The sequence below is a fragment of the Dermacentor albipictus genome, chromosome 2 (genome assembly GCF_038994185.2).
Source record: "Dermacentor albipictus isolate Rhodes 1998 colony chromosome 2, USDA_Dalb.pri_finalv2, whole genome shotgun sequence".
NCBI lineage: Eukaryota > Metazoa > Arthropoda > Arachnida > Ixodida > Ixodidae > Dermacentor > Dermacentor albipictus.
The window spans coordinates 106,298,478-106,318,558 of NC_091822.1; the positions used below are offsets into that span (position 1 = coordinate 106,298,478).

Consider the following 20,081-nt stretch of genomic DNA (forward strand, 5'->3'; position numbering starts at 1 on the left):
AGCAGCTGGAAGCACAAATCTATGGGCGCGATAACGTAACTCTATTCCAAACAAAAAGTGTTCCAAAATCCGGACGTCAAAATGACGCGACAGTTTCTGCGTGTGGGGGCGGGAACCAGCGACGTTTTTCAATCTGTCCAATCAGCAGCCTCCATCGTTGCCGCAAGTATGTTTTGCTTGTTTTTTATTTGCAAAGGGACCGTATAGCAAGTGACATAAAGACATAAACGTCTGATAAAAGAACAATTGTATGTCGCTGAGAGTAAAAGTGTTTTGTAATCTTTTAACGCAAGAGAAGTTGAAGCGCACTTGAAAGTAAGCACAAATATTTTAATTTTTTGAGTCATAGCCACACACGTGCCAATTCCGCATCCAATCCATTTCGCTACGCACACTTAAGATGGCGGCTACGTGAAAACAGCTGATCGGTCCTGTGGCCCGCACTTGGTGTATATTTGTCCGTAACGTGATTAGTTGAAATCTTGCCGTACGTGGTACTTTCGCCCGAGAAGAATTCTGGAAGCTGTGAACATCATGAAGACTGCGAAAGCGTAGTGCTCGGTGAGTAAACGCATCATTCTTTCTTGTGCTTAGTGACTGAGCAGTACCATCTGAGCTGGGTGATCGCATGGTGTTCACTTTTGCTTTTATTCGCATAGGATACGGAAGAATCGATGAAGGTTGGAAGGCATCTCAACAGATAGCTGGTAAGTAAACGTTTTCTATAAACGATCGCAACTGTCTCCGAATGTAGTCATGATTTAAATCGAGGGTGGTCTGTAAGAGAGGCTCATTTTTGTTTCTTTGCCACACACTGCTGCGCAGTGATCCATTCCCCCGTGCGGGCGGTACAGATGCTTCTGCTGGATATTCGCACGAGAAAAGTTTTTTTGTTGTTGTTATTCACTTGTGTTAAATTTAACGTGGCATTTATGGCGTGATAAAATAACGACACATTAAATGAATGTAACCGTTATGTTTTAACGACGAATTGATATCTGAAACGGTACGATTTGTTGGTATTAATTCGCTGCGGTCCGGCGAAAATTGAGCGCGAAAAAGAAATGGCGGAGAGCAGCAACAGCGCGCGCGTTTCGGCCGCGCAGGCCGCTATGCTAGTGGAGTTTATGGAGCAGCATCCGTACTTGGCGAGAGGCTCCACCAGCCTCTCGCCAAGTATGAGTGCTGCCCAAAAAAGGGGACTATGGGCAGAAATTGCCGCTGCCTTGAACGCCGTCGGGCCGGCAGTTAAGATAGCCCGGCGCTGGCGCCTGTATTGGGCGCGCATGGCGTACGAATGTAAGAAACTCGCGGCGCAGGTTGGCGCCGAAAAGAGGTGAGCCCGCGACTAGCAACGTCTTCGGAACGTATAAGCTGACGGTGTTCATGCACTTGCAGGAAGACGGGAGGTGGAAAGTTGGGCGGCCTAGAGGGTCGAGTGATCGCCGTGCTCGCCCATACCGGCCCAGCCTCCGCCCCTGCGGATTTTTTTCACGGCAATGCTGAGGTGAGTAGCAATGTTCGTTGCTATGTGTACCGATGTCGGGCAGTTACACCGTGGTGAATATTTTTCCCTTGTATGTGCTTGTGTGTGTATTCTTACAATTCAACACACATGCCAGCACATGATATCCGTACTTTGCAAGAACGGAAATGCTGCCCCACTGCTGTTAGAAACACCTTGTGGTGGATTTCATGACTCGTTAATCCGAAAAGCATTAGCGACGAGTTGTCAAAGCTCCAAGGCACTAGTATGTCGTATGATGGATTAGGAATTGCGTGATAAGTGAAATAGACATTCCAACCAGTTGATGGTTAATCACATTATGTCCTGTACTTTATTGTTCTAGGAGGACGCAGCCTGTAGCAGTGAGGAGTCCGCTGAAGTGCCCCCTGCCCCACCAGCAGCTGCGCGCGTCTCGGTGGGCACGGAGCCGGGGACCAGTGGCACTGCACGTAAGGCACTTCAGCAGCTAATGCAATACGAACACATCACTCCAAGCATTATCTATTAAGACCCTAGAAACAGAAATTGTGTATTTATATTATTTACACGGCAAAGAAGAAGTGCTTGCCTAAGGGTCGCTGCAAAATTGAACAATAATGTGACTGTTAACACCATTTGTAATGCAGCGTACAAGCTGAAAGTACTATCAGTGTAGTCTTTTATGATGGTGTAGTGCCTTTTTGTTTATGCAAATTGACTGTTCATTTTGTGAACGGTGTGTTGCCGGAATTATTTTTCTGGGCTTCCACATGATAATGAACCAGTAAAATGTCTATGCAGGATGGAGCGAAATTAGTTTTCTTAACCACTGTTTACTGATTTTATTTTTACGGACCATCAGCTCGGCAGCAGCCCCGCAGGCCACCCCGACTTCAGGTCCTCACGGACGCCGCATCGAGCACGGCCGCGGACTATGCCCGGCAGAGCCGGTTAGCTGAGGCGGCAAACGCGGAGGCCGCAAGCTTCCACCAGCAGTTGCTGCAGCAACATCGGCAGGTGCGTACAACTTGGCCGGGTCATTTGTTGAAGAGGTGATTAGGGCACATGGTAATAATGTACATTACAACCATGTTACACATGCGAGGCATGTGTAGTCATTTGGCTCATTGGCTCATGCACGTTTATACATCTCCTTTGAGGTGTTCTTTAACACATAGCAACTTACAAAACATTTCCATGGTTGCATGTATCGCGACAGCATGATCATAATTTCTTTAACAATTCAACTAGTCACCAATACTGCCTTCTGACAGGCAGAGGCAGCTTGGTGTGATTTGTTACGTTTCACACGTTTTTAACATAACAGACCATGTACGTTTGCACGGCCATTGTCATGTCATATGTGAATGATCTCGCTGCCCTCAAGAGTAACCTTGCTGAAACTGCAAGACTTGCAAACAGTGCAAGTCGAGAATTTACAGTGCATAACCTGTAGCTAACTAAGTGAATTTGTTTCGCAGCTGGTGGAAGAGCAGCGAGCGACACGGCAAGTCCTCGAGCAGCTGGTGGCCGAGATGCGTGGTTCGCGAGAGGCGAACACTCTCATTGCGACCACGCTGCGCCAGCTGCTGGCTGCCCTGGCCGACCTGCGCGCGCCGCCTCAGCATTAAGGGGCAGCTTTTTTTTTTTTTGCCATATCATCCTTTAGTGCTTTGTTAGGTACAAGTGTCACCAATCTATGCATGTTTTTTTTATGCAGCACTAAAGGATGATATGGCTGTTTTCCGTAATTTCTGTCCCTAATCAAAAATTTTTTTTTCAAGGTAATTTCTGTCATGTTTATTTTAATATCTAGTGCAAGTTTCGCGTTACTGTTCATTACCGTGTTCTTTTAGTGTGTCGTTTAGTCATTTTGTTTAATTATCTATGTTTATTTGATTATCTATGTTCTATCTATCTATCTATGTGTAATTATCTGTCATGTTTATTTTAATATCTAGTGCAAGTTTCGCATTTCTGTTCATTACCGTGTTTTTTTTAGTGTGTCATTTAGTCATTTTGTGTAATTATCTATGTCCAAGTGCGACGGCATAAGGTATATTTACAATTTCTGTCATATTTTTGCGTTTCTGTTTTTTACCGTATTTTTTTCTCCAAGTTCATTTCATGTGTATTATTCTTTGTCCAAGTGAGACGGTATAACTTATATGTACATTTTTTGCCGTATTTTCGTTAGGTGTTCTTCACTTTTGTTTTGCTGTTACTGATATGTTTCAATGTGCGCCGCTCTTCCACGGAAGATACACTGTGCAATCACTTTTACGCCAACTATGACATTGTCTCGCACACATACAGGTGCGCTTAATAACTACAATACTGTGATAACTGGAAATCAATTTTCATGCCATATGTATGTCATGTTTGCAATGTATAATCATTCGTGCCTACGCAAAGTAGCCGAATTGGTATTTTTGTTAACACCAAGTGTACACACCCGAGCAGCAGGAAACGAAAGAGCGCTTTATTGCGAGAAGCATGTGTGTTTATACACAGGCAGGCCAGGCTTGCACATGCGTATCAAGATATTCTTGATGATGAAGCCACTGGTCACACCAAGCACCTGTTACCTGTGGTGGTCGCTGTGATATTTCAGGTGTCCTTACCTATGATAGCAATACAATCTAGTCCCCATTGTAGTTGAGCACAGTTTGTGACGTATGTAGCAGAGCCATCGATGTGGCCGCTATTTTGACATTCGCTGCCAGGCTGGTCTTGCAGCCGTTATATGAAATACCGTTTTAGTGCCAAGCATTTTCTCACTTGTCGTTCCTTAGAAGCATGTCATGGCTGCTTTATATTGTGATCTTATTACGGCACTAGTCATTGAAAAGAAACTGTTTTGTGCTGCAAACATGCCAACTACATAATAGAGAAGAGATCTTTCTTGCTGTGAAGTTGCTGGATGAAGAAAAATGGTTGTCTGCGAGTTCAAAAAAATGTCATTATGCTCGTGTCATATTTATGCGATTTAACATCTGCCAACGGCCCAGTGGTAGTGCACTGGGTCCCATGTAGTGAACATCACACGGCTATTTTGGCGCCATGAAGCCATGCTCTGTGTACTTGTCTGTCATTTGCTTTGATGAAAGACGGCATTGAAGATCGATCACATGGTTTTATTTACAATGCAGATATAAATAAACGATTTTAAACAATGCAAGTTGCACTTGAAATGAATATTTACAATTTGTGTTCCTTCAATTTCAGAACTATTTACATATGTACACTCTCCCAAGGGAGAATAACGCGCTTGACATGCCAGGCGATCATTTTCGGCATAACTTGGCCTTATGTCAAGGAACTGTGCGGTGGCTGTGTGGCAAAACAGCGCAGGGCCTACAAGGTGCGTGAGCACAGTACACATGGTGGAGCGAGAAGTGTTGTGCTTGGCAGCAGCCCAAATAGGAAGCGAGGAGGCGAAGACCAACATCCTCCCATGCGCAGTGCAGATGGCGGTGACAGTGTCGGTGATGACAGAAGCAACAGCAGCAGCAGCAAATCATTTGGCGAACCCCAGCTGCCCAGAGAAGTAGCTACAACATTCTGCTGATGAACACAAAGTGTTCTATCCACAGGTACTAAATGAAAGGCTCTCATGTAGTGTCACAGTGGAATGATGCAATCATCTCCGGTAGTGACAGCTCACTGGCAGAGGACACGTGAAAACGCTGGTTATGATTGAGCACATTCTATAAAAAAAGCAGCACGCTATCCACTAATTGCACATATTTCTTCACATTGGTTCCTGCTCTCTATTAGATGTGTAGACAGCGGTAATAAACATCTGCCTGCAGTGTCAGGCACATGTTTATTGCTGCTGTCGGTGCTGCTGTCGTCGCAGCCGCCTTCGCACCCTTTGCAGGTATCGCTGGTGCTGCTGCCGTGTCGTGCCAAATGAGCTAATAACATTATCCCGGGCAGCACAGCCTCTCATGTACATCATGCGTGCTGCCCTCACTTGGGGAACTCTCTGTGGGGAGGGGTTGCCACTTTCATCGTCACTGCTGCTGTTGCTGCTGTCATCACTAACATCATCCGACAACACGTCACCTTCATCAAGACACAAGTTGTGCAACACTGCACATGCTGCAACGATGTTGGCAGCGCGCTCTGGTTGGTAGTGGAGGGCGCGGTACCGCTGAAGGCAGCGAAAGCGGCTCTTCAAAAGCCCAATGCACCGCTCCACTACGGACCGCATGGCAGCATGTGCAGTGTTGTACCTGCCTTCTGCAGTGTGTACGGGAGGGTGGCCTGTGACTGGGGTCAGGAGCCATGGTTCCAGGGGGTAGCCGCTGTCACCTGCAGGATCATAAAAAATGGTATGAAATCTGCACAAAGTTTAGTAGGCGAAGCATGGGTCATGTAAAATGCACCTACTACAGAAAGGCTGCAATAAAGAAATATACAGGCTGAGCACCTGACCCAGCTGTGATCACAGATAACAATAGCTGGGACACAGCATCCCTATTTGCAGCAAGGCAGCTTTTTGTGTAGTCTTCATTCACAAATGACTGTCGGTGTAAAAAAAGAATGTGACAACGTGTGCACTGTACACTCACATTAAAAATTAGTTTAAAGTAAGGTTTCTTGTCACTTTATTTCGTGCGGATACCATTGGAAAATTTCTACATCTCGCCTATACTTAATAACCTGACTGTAACATAAGGGGTTCGGGCTTCAATATTCTCTTACGCCGCGAGCACGCTTTGCTGCCAGAATTGCAACTGTACAAAATTTTCCCGCTGCTCACCGAGGAGGTGTTCGCCGGCCTTGGCAATATGCCCCTCCAGGAACCGACGACGCAACCACGTAGTTCTCCAGACGTGGGCGTCGTGGTCTGACCCCGGTCGCAGAGGGTCGATGGCGAGGATCCGCATGCCTGCGTCGCAGATCTGACGAGAGCGCGCACAGCATAAGCCACGCGTTGCGATCACGGGCCAATTAGACAAAAATTAAGATACTTACGAACATTGTGTTGAGGGCGTAGTACCCTTTGCGGCACATGAATGCCGCCTTCTGCTCGCCCTTCGGTGCGATGATGGCTATCAGGCTGCCGTCCGCGCATCCGATGACGCCGGGAATGGAGCCGCGTCGAAGGAACCCTTCCTTCACGGCCGCCTTCTCCTCCGACGTCCTCGGGAAATGGACCCACTTGTTGCGGGCCCCGGCGTGGACGATTGCCTCCGCCACGCGTCGCACACACTTGCTGACCGCAGGCTGGGTCACGCCGATCGTCTCCTCGCTCCCTACCGAGGCCTGAAAGCTGCCCGTTGCGAAGAATCGCAACGCGCACAACACTTGCCGCTCCACCGACAGCGCTGAAGTTCTCACGCCTCCGAGTTCCTCCGCCACTTCGTCGCACAGCCACCGCACAGTTTCTTTCTTCAGGCGAAAGTGCCGCCGAAACTGATCGTCTGGCATGTCAAACGCATCCTCGGGCTCTCTCCTCCCGCGCCCGCACAGACGAGCCGCCGCCGCCGCCGCCAAACAAACCACGAAGGCCGCCATTTTTTTCTATTCCAAACGGACCGGGGCACTCACCGGCTATTCCACGAATTTGCCGGGTTTGTTCGGCATAATTTAGCATAATGTGTGCGTAAACGTCACTTTGACGTGGCAGTTTTTGTGCATTCCTGACGTCGCTTGACAGGCAGGAAAAATGGGCGCGGCCTCAAAAAATTCGACCAATGACCGAGCGGTGTCGGCCATGTTGGAATAGAAACAAAACGGAATAGTTTTACGTTATACCGGTCTATGTCTTGTATCAGTAGTGCCTTCTTTTTCCTATTCTGAAGTTTCATAACGCACGTAACGCTACAGCGCCAACCTAACACTTTACAAACCAAGGTCCAATTGATCAAAACGTTCTTTCAACACCTCCGATGGCGTCGCTTTCTCATCAGGGCTTCGATACCACACCGCGCCACAAACATCGTCCCAGCCGCTCGCCTAGCGCGCTATGGCCACTTCGACCAATCGAACAAAGGCAGTGAGCTTTGCGTTGCACTGTCCCACTACAAATTATAGCAATTGCGTTTGGAGTGAAACCAAAACTGCCAAAAATAGTTGCAGACTAGTTCGCCAGTCAACAGAATGCCAATCCGAAGCCCATCATTCGATGGTCGAACGAACGCAGTGACAGATTTACCTCTAGTTATACTAATATGAAACTCGATGCATGAAGCTCAAGGAAAGGCAGGAGGGCTATCAAAGGTAACTAGTTCGACATACCGAGTTAACACCGGCAGAGAAAGCGTCAGCCGGAGGGCTTTGGAAGGGAGCATGGAACGCTGTGTTCGCACTAGTCAAGCAAGCTATATGACTGCCTGCCAATCGCTGTCTAGTTGTACACCTGCTGGTTAATAATTTAATTGGTTTTGCGGCACTCATGGCCTCAGTTTCCGCGATAACCTAGTTTTATTCGAAGTGCAACAAAGATGAATCACAGGAGTATATAATTGTAATTTACGTGTGTTGTCAGCATCCGCGATTTCACCTTCAGCTGCTGATTCGATACGCACATCACTCCTTGTCTTCAGTTCAAGCAAACCGCCCAGGATTCACTTACTCAAGATGTTTCACTTAAGACCACATGATTTCTCCAGGCTTCGCACCTACCCTAATGCATAAAGTGCCACCGTGCGCACTGTACTGACCAATATCACACCTTAAAATACCTGTTATTTCTACAAAGTTGTGTGCCCCTTCAGATGGCCTCAAGCAACTCACTTTGGTACATTTGGCCTCCACTATGCGACTGCTCTGTGCAGATAGACAAAGACGGATCCGTGGCTTCATGAGCTTCGGCCGCAACCATTGTGGTCACTTAGCCGGCAACCTGCCACCAACACAAACTGTATTGAAAGTCGTCTTTAACAACTGCAGAACTTATTACGATACGAAAAGCTTTTTGCTTTGTTTCCTGCCTGACATCGCGTAAATGAACAATACTTTCTGGTGCAAAATCAGCCCTTCAAAAAAGTGATTCCTTTTCGAGAAGAGGCTAAAATTATATCTCAGCATTAGACTTCATCCAGGTATTCGAACTTGCGCAGAGGCGCGGTCATTCAGTTACCTTCAAATGTGCACCTTAACACTGTCTTGGCTAACAAGGCGCTAGCTTAAGCGGAAGCAAGAACCGCCGTTTCTAAAGCCGCCGACCTGAAGATACCATACACGCGAAGTGGACTTTTTGTCGGCTTCATTCTTGCGAGATTGCACAGCAGATTATTGGGGTCAACCATATCATCGGTAAAGGCGCCGATGAGTAATGAATTCTGGCAGGAGTTTTCTCCTCCCGGCTAAAACTAAGATAAGCCAAGGAGGTATACTTTACTGGATCCACTTCAGCGTCGTCTTTGCTCGACGCTATGCCAATCATATCTACCATGCGGACAGCCCCACCTGTAAACACTGCCAATTGTCCGACGACCTGCAACTGTTTCGCGACTGCCCTTTCTAACGTCACAGCAGAAGACGCTGGCTTCTATGCTACTAGACATTGGCAGGGCAACATTGTCCCCAATTAGGACCACGCTGCAAGAAAAGCAGCTACAAGGACTGTTCTGGACTATTTGAAGAGCTCTGGACAAGACTCGCGACTTCAATTAAGCAATTGTGTGTTTAGATATTGTATATATTGTATATACGTTGGCAAGATTTTTTTTTCGTATCTTCTCAGTCACCACTGTCTCAAACGTTTTGTGCGATTTTCGCTGGCTCTTAACTGCATTGTAACGGCTTTGCCTTCTGCTGTTGAGAATAACGACATAAAGTAATATTTGCAGTAAAAAATTTGGCGTTTAAATGGATGCGCTCCTAGAAACAACATTTTTTTATTACTTGCAGTACTGGTTTCAAAATTCAGCAAATGATAGGATTTCTGTGCAGGTTTCAAATATTCCATTACTTTCTGTGTAGCTGTTATAGTGTTTAAGTTATGTGATGGGCACATTGCCAAACTATAGTAACCTTTGTGGGCATTTTTTATGTACTGAATTTTCACAAAAGACATTCTGCTGTAGCTTGGTTAGCTCTTTGTAGGTCAGAAAGTGACGACATCTAGCGAAACAGCATGTACTTACTGGAACTGTGCAAAAAGATTAGAGCATTTGAACTAATTTCTTTCCTCGATTCTCTGAAATATAATCTTGCACTTTCGCAAATACTACAGGGAGATATTGCAATTTGAATTAGGTATCAGCACTGTACATGTATTCAAGAGTATGTATGCCGAATTTCGTTAGTATAAGACAATTCCAAATGTACAAGGTTATTTTCATGTGACTGCGAAACTAATTTTTGAATTGTCCTAATGATTTTTTTCATAGTTGTAGTAGTTGTAGATGCTGTTTGAACAGACATCGGCACTTAGCTGTCTACAAAGAGCTAACTAAGCTACCGAACAAAGCTTCTTACGAAAATTTATTACGCAATAAAATTCCCACAAAATCACTCTATTTTGTCATCGTATAGGACATAGTCCATGAATATAGTGGCTACACAGAAACTACTCAGATATTTTAAATCTGCCTTTAATGCTCTATAAGTGGGAGGATTTCCAAATCTCTAGTAAAAATATTCAGAAAACATTCTTTCGAAGAGCGTCTTCCCTTAATCTATAGTGCTTCCTCAGATGAAATTTGTCAATGGTCTAGAGATATTTGCACAGTAGTAAAGTTTAGTAGCGTAAAGTTTAGTAAAGTTTAGTAGCGCATCTTCTTATAGAAACCCTGTAGTGAGCAGTGCGCCGGCCACAGAGTAATTTGTGAAATGGTTCATGCTCTTACATCTTTTTTGTCCGGTATTCCATCGTAGCACTCATCGTGAAACTCGCAAATGGCTTGTACTATCTGTTCAGGAGAGAAAAGCAAGCGGTAATAATTACTTTGTTTAATCTAAAGCTATTAAACGAAATCAAGGCTCTATAAAAGGTACACTGCTTAAAACATCCCGTGAAAGAAACAAGATGCATTATTTTAGACAGCCTGAGTCTTCACGCAAGCTTTCTTTCGGACTTGTACGTATATGAGATCTCCTACTAAAATACTATATTTTCAATACTTTCCTTAGTATTTTGGCATCTAACAAAACTTTCACAAATCAGTATTCGCTATTGCATCTTGGGTACTTACTGGTGGTATTTAGGGCTCTATTTTATGATGCTTTTCAGAATTCTACCATAGCAATATGGTTTCGCGTGAATGAAAAGTACTGCATGTGTTAAATGCCTACTAAAACGATAGAAATTTTTGACCGCGTAGAAAGCGTGGTATCGGACAATTAATAGATACGGCAATCTTTGAGCAATATTTACGTTTGAAACACGAGTGGAGGCGAAACTGTAAGCGCAGTTCGGGCCGAGTTCCAGCTATTTTCTATCTTTTACTACAGATGGCGGTAGTTGTCCGCTCGGTCTAAGGTAGTTGAGGAAGTTTACATAGGTGTTTGGTGGCTGAGGGTCTCTTAGCTTGCTGAAAGAACACCTATGCTTGGTCAACTCAATGCGCTTCTCGTCTCTGAGCGGAGACGGAACCCGTGGGCTCCGCTCGTTGAACGCAGACAGCTAGCTACAGAAAAATCGGCTTGACTCGGAGCAGAATGCTTCGCATTAAAAGACGGAGTGGCACCCGTTCGCTCATACACGGGAATGGTACGAACAAGAGAGGCAGACCAACACGGGCGCTGGTTTCCTACGGACACTACCAATAGCAGTCCAGTAACCATAAGCATACGTGAGTAAGAGATCTGCACCAGTAGACGCGTACGGTTCGGTGACTTTCGCCATATCCGCTTCACTACCGCTCACGGCCAGCTGTTCGCGTCGTCTGCTTGGGCACTATTTCAAGTCTGCTTATGTAAAAATGATACATGTAACAGCACTACGGCTTTGCGAAGCTTACTTCGATTGAATATGCTATGTATCTGTATCCAATTTAACCTAGTGAAATTCCGCTGCAGTTGGCCATCAAGTAAATTACTCATGACATCTGCTGGCATTTTGCCATCAACGTGACATCATCGCGTGCAAATTTTGTGACATCTGCCAGAAAATTCGTACAGAATAGCAAACGTCTTTTATTTTAATGATGTCTGTTTGGAACGACCGCGTTGGGTGAGGTCAAGAGTATTCCTGTGCAACCGAGTTGCTCAGTGCTAAATGAAAAGGAGAAACAAGAGAGAGAGGAAGAGAGAGAAAAATAGAGAGAAACATATTTTAAGGCGAAAGCCTTTGGTGTCTATGTAGCCGGTTGGCATTAGCGAAACTGCGCCGTGGCGAAAAATGCCCGACGCGGCCTCTAGGAGCAAAACAGGTAAAAAAATGCTCGGATTCACGTCACATTTCTCAAGGAGCTTCCTGTAAACAAAGTAAATTAGTGCCTTTGAAAAGAAACTCTAGTACATTTCCGTCTCGGTGGGAATCAAAATCGGGTCCGTGGTGCGAGATGGGCACGCTTCCTTGAAGCCACAGCTGCTGCACGGCTCACTAAAGGTGTGTCTAAAGGTGTGTCTAGTGCGTGCATGATTGCACACGTCATATCGCAGCCATCTTGTTGACTAGTGCGTGCGTCACTGGGTGGCGCACGTGACGGTGCGGTGGTGGTGGCACCACGTCATGAGTGTATAAAATGAGCGCGTTAATGACGTTACGAGTTCTACAATGATCTAATGCTTTCGAATTGACAAACATAACCAGCCTTAGGTGTCGGCCGAATTTTAAGTTTAGTAACTGCTATCGTGCAGGGTGTTGTTGAGCAGAAAAGTGGGCGCGCGCACTCTGCCAATTTACGCCTCAGCCGAAGCGGCGGCGGCCAGCAATGGAGGAGCGTGCACGCTCTTGTGGCTCGCGAGGAAGGCAGCGCAAGTACGCCACTGCGGCAGAAGTGCGTGCTGCTGCGTCTGCACGAGCACGATGCCGAAGACAGGGGGATACCCATATTGCGGAAGTGAGAAGCAGAATAACGACGGGTGCGACGAGTGGCAGCAGCGCACGAACACAAATTGTCGGTTCGGTGCCAGCAGTGCAGCCACTGAGCCAGCTGGATGGCCAGTGCTTGGCGGGAATGTGAGCCGCTTGGGCTCCCAGCTATTCCTGTTCTGTGTCGCTTGACTGCCAGCTTACTCTTGAAATACACCCCTTTACAATTGGTGGAAGGGCTCGGATGTCAAGAGCATCTTCACCCTGGAACTTCAGTCTCTGATTCTGCCACCAGTCATGCCTGATTCTATCCAGGAGATGTCGCCGACATCGTCCGTAGCCGGCTCTGTCACTCTTCTCCACAGACGGATGAGCATGACGTCAACGTCTGCCTTTGCACGATTGATGGCACGATAACTACAGGTTAAATGACGTCATCTTCTACATTGCGGACGTGGCTCACCTGTGGTATAGAAATCACGCAGCCGCCTTTCAGTCCTGGTCATCGTTCAAGGCCAGTTTCGCTGAAGTTTTCAGTTGCCCCGTCATCCGCAAGCTGCGCCTTATATTGCAGAGGTGCTAGACCTGTGAAAACGTGTGTTTAACCAAGTGAAACACATATTGAAGGACATCGCCGATGTCAGTTTCACAGGTTGATCGTCAAGAGCCCGCGCACCATTGCGGAGCTCATGAGCTTGTGCCAAAGCTACAACGAGTTCAGAAGGAGGGATATTTTACCAGGCGCTTCTCAGTGCCTGACGAGGCCCTCTCTACCATAACTGTCCTCACTGCTTACTTTCCCCTGCTCGCACAAATTCAAACATTCGTGTGGGAGGAAGTAGCACGTCAGCTTCCTCTACCATCCTACGCTGGGTTGACCCGACCGACTCCTACACAGCTTGCCACGGCACTCTGGCGAGTTATTGAAGAGCTCCAGGCAGTACAACCAGGATAGCCCCAGCAAAAGCATACCTCGGTAAACACGGGCAAAAACATTGGCTCAAGACCGGCAGACCCTAAAAGGGAGCACTTGTTTATGTTACCTCGACGACATCGCGATGTTAGCCCCCAATTTTATTAGGCATGTTCGCCGCATTTGGCAAGTGTTGATGTGCTTGAGCAACGCAGAACGTCAACTGAGCCTGAAAAAAGTGCGAGTTCGCCACACGCAAGCTCATCATTCTAGGTCAAGTCGCGTCCCATGATGGAATCTTTTCAGACCCAGTGAAACTTCGCGCTGTGGCAGAGTTTCTTAAACCTGCGACACTCAAAGAACTCCGCGCATTGATCGTCCTTTTCACTTACTTCAGACGCTTCGTTCGCAATTTTTCCTTGATTATGTTACCTCTGACACTACTCTTAAATGGCGGCAACGACTTATCCTCATGGGGTTCTGAATGCGACACCACATTCGTGATCTTACGCCATCTTCTCACTTCTCCGCCTGTACTGCGACACTACGACCCCATACTCCCATCTGAAGTGCATACCGATTCCAGTGGTATTGGCCTTGGCGCCGTACTTGCGCAGCGCAAACCTGGCTACTCCGAATACACAGTTGCTTACGTCAGTCGTGGACCGGCCAAAGCCGAGCACAACTATACCGTTACAGAAAAAGAATGCTTCGCCACCATTTGGCCACTCGGAATGCTTCGCACTCATTTATGCAGCCGACCTTTCAACGGGGTAACTGACAATCACATACTATATTGGTCATCCTATACAAAAGACCCATCTGGACGCCTTGCCCGCTGGGTTTTTCGCATTCAAGACTGCGACACACGCGTAGTCTCAGGCTGCAACACTCAGGCTGTAAGCACGCTGACGCAGATGCTGTGTAACGCCCTCCACTGCCAGCCGACACTGTCTCCCCTCCACTTTTGAGGTTGTCTCCTCGGTAGACATCGACACCTTCGCGTCAGAACAGCGCTGGGATCCTTGGGGCGCTTCTCTTTTGGATCACCCTTCCTGGTTGGCTGCATCCCCCTTTTTCCGTTCCCTAAGTCGCCAAGCTGCCAATTTCGCCGTCCCGGATAACCTCTTTTATCGACGCAACTACCAGCCCGATGGTCGCATGTGGCTGGTTGTTATCCCGAGGACTTTGCGTTCTTGTATCTACACGACTTTCCCCATCGACCGACAATGTACGCACGCAGGCGCCTTACGCATGAATGCCTGCGGTGCTGTTACTGCTTGCGAGGAATGTTTAGATTTGTCCAAAATACAATACAAACAATACAGCACAATACAGCAATACAAACACAATACAGCAATACAAACTCCACAAATCCCTGCCTCATCCGGCCCGCGGTTTGTTAAAGCCGCTTCTGTGACCTGCTCGTGCCTTCGACAGTATTGTAATTTACCTGTACGGGTCCGGCACCACCACTACCGCCTGATTGCAAATGATGGATAATTGTCGCACTCGGTATGGTGAAACGGCCGCTCTATCTGTAGCCACCGATGGTGACGTTGCATCTTTTCTTCTCCATCGTTTCATTCTTCTTCGTGGTTCACCTCAGAAACTGCTTAGTGATAGAAGCCGTATGTTTTTGTCGCAGGCGGTTGAGGTCCAGCTTGCTCAATTCTGCGTTGTTCACCGAATCACCACGGCTTTCCACCCTCAAATTAATGGGTTTGCGGACCGTTTCAATCGAACACCTGATGGCATGGCCGCCATGTACGTTTCATTGGAACATACAAACTAGGACATCATTCTGGCGTTTTTCACATACTCATATAATACGGCTACACGAAGTACTAAAGGTTTTCACTTACTTTCTTCTCTACGGTCGCAGTCCTTCCCATACCATGGACACTGCTTAACCTTATCATCATTTGTTTGTGCGCAGTCACCAGCAACATATACACATCATTTCGCCAGAAGCTGACCCTGAGCACAGGTAGCGCTAGAACCTCGTTGGGCTGACACGACGACTTCGTTGTCGCCGAATTCCGAATACTGCATGTGTGGTCAGGGTGGCTGTATGAACTTGTTGATAGGTCATTTTGTAGGTTGTTGTAGCGCAGGCAGAACGACGCGGACATAGTAGGCAGACGAAACAACACACAGTGCTGAAAAAGCAGCTGCGAACTGGTCTTGTTTAAGTGCGCCGTGTCGCATCGCACCGAAATTCAGAAACCGCCATGCAAACGTCAATGCGTTTTAAAGCGAAGCTTTCTATGTCTCACCGATTTGTCCGTGAGCGCCGAAGACGGACTGCAGAAAAGCCAACTTACACATCTACGTAGAACACTACAGTTTACATTCGTTGTTGTACCGATAAGAAAACTAAGAACAATGTCATGCTCTCGACCAATGAGAAAACACCACGCTACGCAGACGAACTGTATATATCTGCATTGCATTACGCGCGTCACGCAATGCATTCCCGGCCGTCACCTTGGGTAGGCCGCGGGTGCAGCGTACGGCAGCAGAAGAGGCTGCCGTACTCGTAAGTCAGCGCCAGAGCGATCGTGCCCGTAAGGCCGATCCGCCTGAAGCCACCTGGAGAGTTGTGACATCGAGTCGCTTGCGTTCGCTGCATGGTCGTTGGCTTTGGACTTTGAGTTTGATTCTGTTTGCATTGGGGGAAAGCTATGCGCTAAACCATCTTTCTTTAAGAAAGGGGCTTGGAGTTATTAAATTTCAAAAGACGCGTGTTATTAGCTCTTAATAAAGACTGGTCAATGGTATTATAAACTATATGTTTTCTTCGTTATATTAAAGAAAGTATGCGGCTTGTGCCACAATATCTCGCAGCAAGCAACCCTGGGCATCTCACCAGTCGCATAGTTGAAATCAAAATCATGTGAAATGGGTACTCTAAAAATCGGGTTGCGCTGCGTGCGACTGCACCGATTTTCGTCGTTCCAGTCGAAGCATGTGAAGCAACCTTAAGTGGTAATTTACGAATTTCCTGACGTATGTTACTTAATTAATTTTGCTTAATTAAATGAGTTCGGTAACTTCTTTGCGCTGCATGGAGGGGCTGCGTGGTTGGGTATGCGTTGTTCGATGTAAGTTTTGCCGAAGCGACGGTTGACCCTGTACGCGGAACGTCGATGCCAGACTTTCAGCGGCATGGGGCTCTTAACGCTCTCGCGTTTATAGGACTGTAGATAGCGCCCGCCAACGCTATGGTCGGTGCCCTCAGCCGGCGCCTGGGTGCCGCTGGCTAAAAGGAGAGAAAACAATTAGCTGCGGCTTAGATCAGCTAACCCTGAATATACAAAGCGAAAGTATGAATGAGCTTGGTTAATTCTTGGTTTCACTTGGTTCACCTTTAATTTAGCTGTAATTATTATAATTAGGTATATAATCATCGTTAAGCCAGGCATGACAGCTGTGCCTAAGTCGGTGGCTAGACATGACTGTGATTAGGCTTGGGTAGGCATGCATCGTTCGACGGCGCGACGGCTGTTGTGCCACAGGGAAAGCGCAAGCGCAGGACGCGCAATGAGACGCCGCGAACATGCGTAGCGTCGAAGCACAAACGGAGAGGGCGCGAACGCAGTCGCTGCATTGATCTCCACGATGCGACGCCTGTTCCATTCCGTACAAGGAGTTCGCCGAGCGATAGCCGTGGGGTGGTAAGACGCCGCTTGGCGACGACGGTTCAAAGCCTCCCCCACTCCCACGCAACACTCAGAGAGGACAGTCCGGTCTCACTCCCATCCATGAACGAACTGGATGGCAGCGAGGCATGCTGCCATAGCTGACTGGTCGCAGCCCCAGTTCAGCCCACCGCTACCGCCGTTCCGATCCTGCTACGCTCACGCATGGTTCTCGCAGTTTGAGGTGGTTATGGAGCTCAATTACATCACAATGAAGGAGTTCAAGTACGAAGTACTCCCCTCCACCCTGCCTAACTGGGTCTGCGCGTTACATCGCCTGACCCGCGCCCATAGAACCAGCTACGACAGGCTGTGCTGCACTTCTACGACGCTAGATACTGGCCTCTTCCTGACGCTGATGGCACGATACGCGACACAGCTCTGCAAACACCCAGCGCCTCTCTTCCTGTGCCCGCAGCAAGCCATCGCCACCAGGCCAGCTTTCTTCCCTCGACCTGCCACGATACCGTCTCGTCTGCAGATCCAGATTGCAGCCTCATCACCTATATGTCCACAAAAGATGGCACACGGAAGTGGTGACATCGCCGACCCAACGCCGCCTGCCGCGTCGCAGGCCACGGGGTCTTTCTCAAATAACATCGCTCCTGGACTCCCAATCGACCCTCTATCCGATCAGTCCACGCTTGCCGATGAGCCGCCCTCCGAGCCGCCCTCCGAGCCGCTTTCTGAGCCGCCCTCCGAGCCGGCACGCGAGCTCTGCAACTTGCCGACTTCGCCTCTGCAACCCCCGGGATAGAATGTGCCATATCTCCAGTGGTCAGTACAGTCCCCGGCGCTTTCGCCACAGGTCACTCCACCTACCCAGTCCTTCCACGTCTTCACCACTGCTGGCCCCATGGACGTTCGCACCTGGTTGCCGCTAGGCTCACGGCCTCGTACGCTCCGGTCTTTTAAAATGTTGAAATGCCGGCTGCGCTGCATCCCGCGTCTGGCATACTCACCGAACCACCCTACACTCGTGCGGGCATTGACCCCATTTTGCCTGGCTGCCCGTGGCTTGCTTACGATGCGTCGCGTCGCCTGCTTCGCCAGATCGTTTTCGCCTCCAGTGAGGGTGGGCCATGTCCACATGCAATGCACGCGCCGTGGCATGTCCAACGTTTCGGCTGAATTGTTCGTGCGCGCACTTTACACGCCATGCAACGGTGTGGTCTATGATGCGTCGCCGGCAGCGCTCGCAGGGGCACCGTCGACGTGCCCTTCCCCTCGTGGGTTTTGCTGTTCTCGTCAAGTTTCCGCGTTCATCCCACCAGCGTCCGTTCATCTGGTCTATCGCCCGTAACGTAGCACCCAGTGCCACCCGTCTCAGCTCTGCGGCATTGACTCCCTTCACATTGACTCCCTTCAGCTCTGCGGCATTGACTCCCTTCATGCTCTTCACGCTAACTGCTCGGACTGACCACGAACCTATTTGAAACGTGGTTTCACTGGCTCACCTCGTCGCCGTTTTGACTGGGCAGCCGGCCCTCTAGAGTCCACCGACGCCGCAACGCGGGAACGCTATGGTCGGTGCTGTCAGCCGGCGCCTTGATGCGGGCTCCTAAAAGAAGAGGAAAATTAAGTTGGACGGCGCGTGCTCGAAGCCTGCTACATTGCTCGCCGCAGCCACCGCTCCACCAGCCACCTTTGGCGGAAATAAATGTAGGAACAACGGCACGGCTCGTGGGCCGCCTTCCCGACTTCCTAGAGGACATCCGCAGGGAATTCCGTTTTGGATATTTTACCACGGATATCCTAAAGATAGCGCACATATACCTCTTTGAAATATCCCAGCACGGACGTACCAGGGTTATCCCACATAGACCTTTTCCGGCGTGCATGTAAATAGTTTACATCCAAATAAGGCTTTGTCTGTCAGTTTTCTCGTAATTAGAAAATGATACACTCTAGTTCGCATCTTCGAATTATAATCCGAAGCTATCACTGTCTTCAGTTCGTATGTACGTTGCACGGGAGGAATTTTTGACGTGATTACATTTAAAACGTTAATTAGTCCAATAATCCTCTTGTGGGTTTCGGAACGACTAGAAGAATTAGGAGCACACCGCACTCCAGTGCACGTGCGCGAACGTAACGTGTGTACACACTCTATATTTGTTCTAGATGCGTGGGCGCTTGGCTCCTTGCATCTGTCACGCAGCAAGTGCGGCCATCGTTATATACATTATAGCAAACACTTTGCAAGAGGACGTGGCATATGTCCGCCTCATGTCCCCATGGCGTCCCTCGCGGACATTTTAGGGATATCTGCACAATACAGAAAGTGCGGTGAAATGACCACGTGACGGGCGTCCACCGGTGGTATTTGACACATCCGTGGTGCATTCATATCCTGGCAGTGGATGTCCAAAAGATATGCATTAGATGGCATTGTCATCAGCGGGTAATCTAACAGCTGGGCTCAAAGAGCAAGGCACGGCTCACTTGTGCCATAGAGCAAATGATTAAAAGAAAGTTTCCATTGGATGATATGAAAACAGAATGAACTTTATCTACAAGGATAGACGGGATAAGAATAAGACGAGCTCATAAAGGCTAGTTACAGTGATGTAGGTGATATATGAAATGGCGTTGCGAACCATAAAATTATCGCTGGCGAAGACGGAGAAAGAAATATAATATATCGTAGGAACTACACAATGGTTTCATTCCACACTGATGCTTACAGTATAATATCTTTGGGGTAACTCAGTGCTTATAGATTTGCATAGCTAAGAATATACCTTTACAAACAGATTTTATAGATAAGGAGGGAGTTTACCGCCACGTGGAAAGCAAAATGTTACGGGATATTCTCAAGCACGAGGGCACAGATTAGAATTTTGTGGAAGTGCAGAACAAGGTGCTTTTTATTCCATGCAGATATTTTATAAAAAGTAGTGAGCGCAATGAATGTGGCATTTTTGCAAACCCAGCTTCCAGGTGAGGCCGCTTTGCCGCTAATAACGTAATTCAGAAAACTAATTATAATAATGAAATTATTTATTTTTATTTATTAATGCCTTGGGGCAGTTTCCT

At 47.8% G+C, this 20,081-nt stretch overlaps 3 protein-coding genes across 3 annotated transcripts in view; 1 reads left to right on the top strand and 2 right to left on the bottom strand.

Annotated features, from left to right (window-relative positions):
• LOC135914920 (uncharacterized) overlaps positions 1-20,081 on the bottom strand; it is a 43,505-nt gene that overhangs the window by 19,674 nt on the left and 3,750 nt on the right. The window contains exons 2-3 of the mRNA XM_065447863.1: positions 18,500-18,603; positions 10,297-10,359 (exon numbers count right to left, since the gene is read on the bottom strand). Of these exons, the coding sequence (XP_065303935.1) occupies positions 10,297-10,359; positions 18,500-18,603 (167 nt within the window). The remainder of the gene's footprint in view (positions 1-10,296; positions 10,360-18,499; positions 18,604-20,081) is intronic.
• Positions 1,118-3,227, top strand: LOC135914908 (uncharacterized). Its single transcript, XM_065447841.2, has 5 exons — positions 1,118-1,336; positions 1,399-1,507; positions 1,851-1,956; positions 2,349-2,503; positions 2,968-3,227. The coding sequence occupies exons 1-5, from the start codon at positions 1,128-1,130 to the stop codon at positions 3,115-3,117; spliced, it is 729 nt and encodes a 242-aa protein (XP_065303913.2). The 5' UTR covers positions 1,118-1,127; the 3' UTR covers positions 3,118-3,227.
• LOC135914907 (putative nuclease HARBI1) lies at positions 5,316-7,199 on the bottom strand. The gene is made up of 3 exons (XM_065447840.2): positions 6,473-7,199; positions 6,258-6,399; positions 5,316-5,806 (listed from the first exon to the last, which is right to left on the bottom strand). The coding sequence occupies exons 1-3, from the start codon at positions 7,013-7,015 to the stop codon at positions 5,316-5,318; spliced, it is 1,176 nt and encodes a 391-aa protein (XP_065303912.1). The 5' UTR covers positions 7,016-7,199.

What these genes read in the sequence shown, in the direction of transcription:
- LOC135914908 (XM_065447841.2), top strand. Translation starts at nt 1,128, where the DNA reads ATGGAGCAGCATCCGTACTTGGCGAGAGGCTCCACCAGCCTCTCGCCA. An exon ending in CAGGTTGGCGCCGAAAAGAG is followed by an intron (nt 1,337 to 1,398) that starts GTGAGCCCGCGA and finishes ATGCACTTGCAG; the next exon opens with GAAGACGGGAGGTGGAAAGT. An exon ending in TGCTGCAGCAACATCGGCAG is followed by an intron (nt 2,504 to 2,967) that starts GTGCGTACAACT and finishes TTTGTTTCGCAG; the next exon opens with CTGGTGGAAGAGCAGCGAGC.
- LOC135914907 (XM_065447840.2), bottom strand. Translation starts at nt 7,015, where the DNA reads ATGGCGGCCTTCGTGGTTTGTTTGGCGGCGGCGGCGGCGGCTCGTCTG. An exon ending in ACGCCCTCAACACAATGTTC is followed by an intron (nt 6,400 to 6,472) that starts GTAAGTATCTTA and finishes CGCTCTCGTCAG; the next exon opens with ATCTGCGACGCAGGCATGCG. An exon ending in GGCCGGCGAACACCTCCTCG is followed by an intron (nt 5,807 to 6,257) that starts GTGAGCAGCGGG and finishes ATGATCCTGCAG; the next exon opens with GTGACAGCGGCTACCCCCTG.